Source organism: Gadus macrocephalus, chromosome 1, assembly GCF_031168955.1.
Source record: "Gadus macrocephalus chromosome 1, ASM3116895v1".
Lineage (NCBI taxonomy): Eukaryota > Metazoa > Chordata > Actinopteri > Gadiformes > Gadidae > Gadus > Gadus macrocephalus.
In genome coordinates, this window is record NC_082382.1 from 24,659,576 (window position 1) to 24,667,441 (window position 7,866).

Sequence of the window (7,866 nt, forward strand, 5' to 3'; positions counted from 1 at the left end):
GCTGTTAAAGTAGCACTAATAATCGTTACTTATTCAGACTTATTCTTCAGAGGTCTATAGAGCTCATGGGACCTCTGGGCTAGGAAAATTAGAATGGGTTTCAATGGAGAGAAGGTAATTATGCCCTGGATTACACATGGGTTGTTTGTGGAATTAAATTATAATCTTTCCAAAAAAGACCAAAAAAATCGCGAAGAAGTTTGATAATGTTAGGTTTTGTGTGAGGCCGCTTTGTGAACTACAGCCCCTCGCTGCTCTCGACGCCAATGATATAGGCTACATCAGCACAACTCTGGTACAGACATGGCGATCTCTGTGCTCCACTTCGCTGCTTTTTTCCAAGGGGAGGATAACAGCATCGAAAGAGGTGAACCATTATAAGTTGGGGCATGTGTCGAGTTTCAGTTATGCCGATGGGGAGATTGTCGGTCTTGTCCACCCCAGTCGCAGGGAGCAGGACGTCACATACGAGACGTGGAGTCTTTCTCATTGTGTTTTCTCTACAGCCTTTAACTGAACAATTGCACAATAAACGGTCAAACTCTTTGCGTGAAAAACGATTACTTGGACCCACACAAAACATATCCAAGGCATTTGGGATCAGAAAATAATACATTTCTTTCCATTGACTCCCATTCTATTTTTCTCGCCCAGAGGTCCCATGAGGGGTCTACCGGAAGAGGCGTACTTAAGAGCCCTATACAACCCGGGTTGTATAAACACACTGTTTCATTGGACAGTTTATTTGCGTATATTTGCAAAACTTAATCTGATTGGCCGACGGATCCGTCGCTGCCTGAAAAGTTGACAATTTCTCAACTTTTTGAGCCGACAGAACGGACGGACCCCAAATGCATTTCGAAAGGGCCGCATGCAAAGACAATATGAGTGTTTCAGATCAAGCATGCGTTGCCTGTATGGACCTAATAAAGAAACAATATTGCATTCATTAACTTCCTTTCTTTTATCTATTCTCTCCCCAGATATTTCAGAACGTCAACATGCATGGCAATGATGATATGGCAGCCAAAATATAAAGTGTTGCCCATGTAACTTTTAAATGAAAGCATGTCAAAAAAATAAACCTTATTTTACAATTCATTAATTGCACCCACACAACTTTGATGCCCTCAAAATATGTTAAACATTTTGATGGTTTAGGCAAATACAAATTGGAAAATGTTATTTTTCTATGTTGAATTCATTTTCAAGATATATTTAGGCCTACTTTTATTTCATATTTATTTTATTGACAATGCTACTGCATCAGCAAATTGTCGCCCAGCAGAATACAGTTCAGAAGAGGGCTGTTGTCCAACCTGTCCACCAGGTAAGAGACAATATCCTGACTAATTACCTGGTTCAAAAATCTCTAATTCAGAATGTTATTTTGTTTGTGTTTTTGTTTTTTATACATAGTCAATTGTTTTGGTTCCAACAGGAATGTATGTTAGCACACATTGCACAGAATTCAGTACATCATGTGCATCTTGCACAGAAGGTACTTTCCAAGATGGCGACAATGGGCGCGAACAATGCTTTGCATGTAAACATTGTGATGCAGGTACATTTTCACTTTTCAATTTATTAGCTCATTGATATGTACCCATGTCATTTAAAACCCTTTCCTCCTTAAGCAAGACCATGAATACTGAGTAACAGGGAAGGAATTGAGTTTAGATTAATGAGGGTAACAGGTGCCTAGATGCCCCTTGAAGGCACTGAATACTCCCCTTCTGTTCCTATCAAGTTATTCTAATCAAAGACTTCCTCAGACGACCTTCACTTTCTCTCAGGTTCCTCTGTGATTGACAGGTCTCGGTCTGAAGGTGAAGAAGTCGTGTTCATCAACATCAGATGCTGTGTGTGAGACCCTGGATGGATTCTTCTGTAGTGACTCTAACAGAGGTGGATGTAGGGCCGCTCAGAGACACCGTCTGAGCTGCAGTCCTGGTCAATACATCGGTCAAAGAGGTTGGTGTTCTATATATACTGCACATCAACTTTATTTAACTGCATTTTTTATTTAACCTTTAATTTATTCAGGACGTCTTATAGATATTTCTTTGACAACAGAGACCTGGACTTTAAAGTATAGCTTTAAACATCTACTGATTATATTCATCCCTATAAGGGGCCATCCAGCTTCTTAACATTTAATGTATTGGTGTCTAAGTTATTCCATGATCATCTACAACAGTCTGGCAATGAGTCGATAGATAGAAACACCTTTGAAATACAATTCTCTGTTTTCTTCTTCCTTCTTGGAGCTTGCGCCAAACAAATGTGGTGAAGGTAGTTGTATTATTTAACCTCGCCATGTTTTACACAAATGTAATGTTAACACCACATCTGAGAATGATCATGTTCTAATAAAACATCCATATATTCCTACAGGAACAGCAGATAAAGACACAGAGTGCCTTCACTGTACTGATGGAACATTCTCAAATGGCACATCATCGTCTTGTCAGAACCACACAAAGTAAGTGAACATTATACCTTATTTATCGATACAGAGTACATTAATGAGACTTTTAGCATCAGGCCTGGGCAATATACCATATGTGCATGGTGTTGCTTATTATTAGCAGCCATTGTGTTTTGTTCTTGTCTTTTCCATTTAATCAGTAAAATGGTAATCAAATAATAAACTGCAAAGTATCATAAAAGCTTGATAATCAAACATGATCTTCTATTTTCATTTAATCCAAAGTGTCGTTCAGTCATTTCTAATAGAGGCAGATACAGGTCATTAGGATCAGGTAGGGGTCAGGCAGCTAGCTCAAGAACAAGAACATACCTGAAGGCCTACAGGAAGGTTGTGGACATTGGGGATCAAACCCAGTACCTTTGGACCAGGAGTCAAACCCCCAGTCTACTATCCTCCCCCCAGGATAGGATATACACTACACACCCTGAAACTAAACCTGTTGTCTGGTCCTTCTCATCTCAGATGTGATTCTAAGGAACTGAAACAGGTGAAACCAGGAACTGATTCAACTGATTCTGAATGTGGAGAACATGGTCCACAGACAGGACTAGTGGCAAGAGTAATACCAGGAGTCATACTGGTAATGGCTTTAATGGGATTAATCATAGCCATTATTCACAGGAAGAATAAAAGAGGTAAGTGATACATTAAACTAACGTATGTATCATGGTTACATTAACTAACATCTATCATGTCATATTAAACTAACAAGTATAATGTTTGCATTAAACTAACATGAATCATGGTTTGGCTAAATGATATCGACTGCTCTCCTGACATGTGACTGTGTCGTTTATCACTATATAGAATCAACTCCGCAATCAAAGGTGTTGTTGTGTTATTACTGGGTTGAAATAGAATATAATATGCGTGAACTTATACTGAGTGATATTTATTACATGATGCACCGTGTCAATAATTTGATCATAATTTATTACGATGGAAACACTGAGCAAGGAGTTGAGCCAAGACTACCGTCCAACAGGTAGTGTGTGGGTCTGTGGGTGTATTGAAATAAAATAACTGTTCTGCTCCTGTGTTTGAGCTGTTCCACCCTTCAGCCTTCAGCCCAGATAGTGAAGATGTGATAGAGGAGGATGGAGGTGTTGAGAGTGAGGGAAATGAAGGTTACTCTAAGGGTGAGGAGAGGGAGGAGGAGAGGGAGGAGGAGAGGGAGGAGGGGAAGGGGGGAGAGGGAGAGCCCTGCAGAACAGCTTTACCAGAGAAGCTTACTGGTCATCAGAGAGACACAATTGTTTGCAGAAGGTGCAGAAAAAACCGACATTACCAAAAGAGTGTGGAGGTTGGCTGTATGTCCTGACTCTCTGCTGCCTTCTCTTCCAGTGACTTCACCACTAATGTCGACTGACTCTCCTGCATGAACCAGGGACCAACAAGAACATACCATAACTATCCCTGAAACTATAGATGATCATCATGGTGACCGGAAACTGGATCCAGCCCCACCCTCAAGCCCCACACATAATGGATCTGTCTCACTCCCAGTCCACCCTCCTCAGTCTGGGTCTCCTCTCCCAGTCCAGCTCTCCACAGTCAGCCGGTCCAGGGCTGGACCTCAAGACATTGAGATCGGTCCAGTCCTGTGAGGAAGCAACCTTTACTCACGAGTTTGAGCTGTAGAGGAAATGAGCAGTTCATAAAATATGTTGACTTAGGATTTATGCAAAAATGCAAATATATGATCATGGTCATTTGTGTAGTTTAAAAATTTTGTAACCGGAATACGAAACTAAATTCACATGCATTAAGTAGCGTTATTAGGCTAGGTGAAAACGACGTCAATATGAGAGTTAGGGAATCACATACTGATTTACTTTGGTTTCTTATTTTACAGTTAGTGTTACTAATTATTTGATGTGCTTAGACTAAGACTAGTATGGTTAACATTTTGGGTTCCACAACCAGGCTTCTTCATGTCATTTGTACCGTGTAATGCTTCGGCGACATTTCAGCGCTTTATGGACCACATGCTGGCCGGCATGCAGTGGGAGTCTTGCCTGGTGTACCTGGATGACATCATCGTTCTTGGCAGCGACGTTCCGCAGATGCTGCAGCGGCTGGGCCAGGTTTTCAGTCGTCTCCACCAGGCCAAACTGAAACTAAAACCGTCCAAGTGCTGCCTCTTCCGCCGCGAAATAGTCTACCTGTGTCACATTGTTTCCGAGAGTGGTGTGGCCACTGACCCCAGCAAAGTCCAGAAAGTGCAGGACTGGCCAACACCGATGTCACTCCAAGATGTCTGTCGCTTTGTGGGCCTTGCATCTTACTATCGGCGGTTCGTTAAAGACTTTGCTTCCATTGCAGAACCTCTCCATGCCCTGACCAAGAAAAATGCCCAGTTTCGTTGGTCTGAGGAATGCCAGGCGGCATTTAAAGAACTCAAATGCTTGCTAACAACCGCCCCAATCCTGGGCTACCCACTCGACCGAGGCAACATGATACTAGACACAGACGCCAGCGACGTCGGTATCGGCGCTGTTCTCTCACAAGTTCAGCAGGGTGTGGAACGTGTGCTCGCCTTTGGAAGCCGCAAGCTGTCCACGACTGAACAGAATTACTGCACCACAAGGCGAGAATTGCTAGCAGTGGTCGACTTCCCGTCACACTTTCCCCAGTATCTCCTGGGGCGGCGCATCATGGTGTGCACCAACCACAGCAGCCTTCGGTGGCTAACAAGAAAGAAGGAGCCTGAGGGACAGCTCGCCCAGGTGGCTCGAGAGACTTGGCGAATACAACTTTGAGATCATCCATCGCCCTGGCCCGCTTCATGGCAACGCAGACAGCCTCTCCCGGAGACCCTGCCGTCAGTCCTGTCCTTGTAAGCTCCCCAGCCCACCTCCTCCTCAGTTGAACGTCAGCCACCAGGCTGCGCTGTGCAATTTGGACTCTGACATCAACCAGGCGATACTGAGTCCAGTGGGGGTAGAGAGACACCCAGCTCCCACAGAAGTAAGTCTAGTTGGGGGTAGCTGAATGCCAGCTGAATCTAACAACTTAAAGTCCCCAAAGAAAATATATCTGACTAAGTCAAAAGAAAATGAACTGTTTGGTGGTTGGTCCCTGGAGGAGCTGCGACAAGCCCAGGAAGATGACGCAGACATTGCACCCATAGAGACCTGGTTGGAAACCAGCGGAGAACGTCCTGCATGGGTAACTCACCATGCAGCCCAGCCACAAAGACATATTGGAGCCAGTGGAAACGACTCTACATCAGAGATGGAGTGCTGGTTAGACCTCTCTACTGCCTGGACGATATCCAATTCTATCCACAAGTGGTGCTGCCCCGCACCTTCCGGCCAGACACCGAGACAGATGCATGAGGGACAAGTTGGTGGACATTTTGGTGTAGAGCGCACTGTAGTTCGGCTGCAAACCCGATACTTCTGGTACAGAATGAGGGCGGACGTTGCCCTGTGGTGTAACACCAGCACCCGCTGTGCATCAAAAGCCAGGCCACGGAACACACCACAAGCCCCCATGGGTACTGTTTGAGTCTGAGCACCTATGGAGCGCTTTGGATATTATGGGGCCACTGAATGAGACTGAACGCCACAACAGATATGTGCTGGTAATACAGGACTATTTCACAAAATGGGTCAAAGCTTTTCCCCTACCTAACGAACAAGCTGTAACTGTGGCTGAAGGGCTCGCCTCAGAGTGGGGGTGTCGCTATGGAGCCCCGCAGACACTGCACAGCGACCAAGGCCGGAACTTCAAGTCTGAGGTGTTCCAGGAAATGTGCACGCTGTTCGGGATCGACAAAACACACACCACACCTTTCCGTCCTCAGTCCGATGGGCAAGTTGAAAGGTTCAATGCCACTCTGCAAAATATCCTGGCCATGACAGCCAAGCGTTGCCACTGGGATTGGGACCTCATGATTCTCTACGCTGTCATGATCAACTGAGCAACGAAGCACAGTTCAACTGGTTTCACCCCGAACTACATGACGTTTGGCCGGGAAGTGCGTGAGCCAGTAGACCTTGTATCCGGCCTGCCGCCGGACCCTGAACCAGCTCCCTCAGCCCCTGAGTATGTCCAGCACCTTCGAGAGCGACTGAAGCTGGCGCACCAAATCACCAGAGATGCTCTTGGAGAGTCTGTGAAACATGCAAGGAGACAATATGACAAGAACTGTTGCCGCACACATTACAACGTTGGTGATGCTGTGTGGTACCTCATCAAAGAAACAAAAAACTTCAAGAACAAAGTGAGGAAGTTCCTCCCGTATTACGAAGGGCCATTCTTCGCTCTGGGTCAATTGGATGACCTGGTTTATCGAATCCAGAAATGGCCAAAGACTAAAGTAAAGGGCACCATTGTACACTGTATTGTATTGTATTGTAGTACTTAACTGTGTAGCAACTGCAGTAGCTGCTATCATGGCTGTAACACGGGGAATTGATTGACCTAGCGATTGTGGTACTTGCACTTGGTTCTATGAACATCCTTTCTGTACCGATATATTGATGCACTTCTTATGACAAATGTACTTATTGTAAGCCGCTTTGGATAAAAGCTTCTGCTAAATGCCCTAAATGTAAATGTAAATGTAAAGGTGGTTCACCACGATCAGCTAAAGCCTTATTGCTGCCGCAACCCACTGGAAACACTTGGGCCCTGGAGCAAGCACAGAGCTGGACACCAATGGAGGGGTCACCCCCAGACGACGTAGATCCTGCCGACACTCTACTGCCTCTGCCCCAGCTCTTCTCCGAAAAAAAATCTGATGTAAGGGAAAAAAGGCCACTTAGAATGACATGACTTTGGTCCCAAGTAAATCTGTTAATATTTAGTTCAAAACGAAGTTTTGTGCAGACGTGTACTATAGTTGATGAAACTGTGGAATAAGGTACCCAGCCGTCGGTGCCCGCGTGTCATTCCAACCCATGAGCAGACCCACTGCCGGTCGAAAGTGAAGGGTGTTATGGTGCGTTCACGTCACTGGAAATTATGGGGAAAACATTTTCGCAACGTCTTGAACGACTCCTCCTTATGATTCTACTTCCGTTCGGCTACTGGGGCCAGATTTTGATAAGAGTTGCCCAGTTGGTGACGTATGGTTTACTGTGACGCGCATGAACATGGCGGAACATGAACGTTTTACTCAATATAAAATAATCAACCATCATATCACATAGCCTATACTTTACTATGGATTGACGTTGTAACTTGTAACCGTCTGTTGGCATCGACTTTAGTGTACGCCTACTGGCACATCAGCTCCAGATAAGGGCATGTGTTGCCTTCCATACAGTGACAATACTGTATGTGCTTCTCATGAATAAAAGCAAAAGGATAGTATAGGTGATAGGCATCAAGGAAATAAAGGCATGCTTTAGTTCTGTTTA

The 7,866-nt window shown here is 44.7% G+C and overlaps 1 protein-coding gene across 1 annotated transcript; it reads left to right on the forward strand.

Moving 5' to 3' along the window:
* The first annotated feature begins 102 nt into the window (after positions 1 to 102).
* On the forward strand, positions 103 to 7,866 carry LOC132459401 (tumor necrosis factor receptor superfamily member 14-like). The gene is made up of 7 exons (XM_060053915.1): positions 103 to 1,330; positions 1,442 to 1,564; positions 1,816 to 1,974; positions 2,398 to 2,485; positions 2,957 to 3,129; positions 3,302 to 3,479; positions 3,839 to 7,866. Exons 1-7 carry the CDS (start codon positions 1,180 to 1,182, stop codon positions 3,861 to 3,863), a joined length of 897 nt encoding a protein of 298 aa, XP_059909898.1. The 5' UTR covers positions 103 to 1,179; the 3' UTR covers positions 3,864 to 7,866.

Coding starts and splice junctions, on each gene's coding strand:
- LOC132459401 (XM_060053915.1), top strand. CDS start 1,180: ATGTTATTTTTCTATGTTGAATTCATTTTCAAGATATATTTAGGCCTA. Junction 1,331..1,441: donor TTGTCCAACCTGTCCACCAG/GTAAGAGACAAT, acceptor TGGTTCCAACAG/GAATGTATGTTAGCACACAT. Junction 1,975..2,397: donor TCAATACATCGGTCAAAGAG/GTTGGTGTTCTA, acceptor ATATTCCTACAG/GAACAGCAGATAAAGACACA.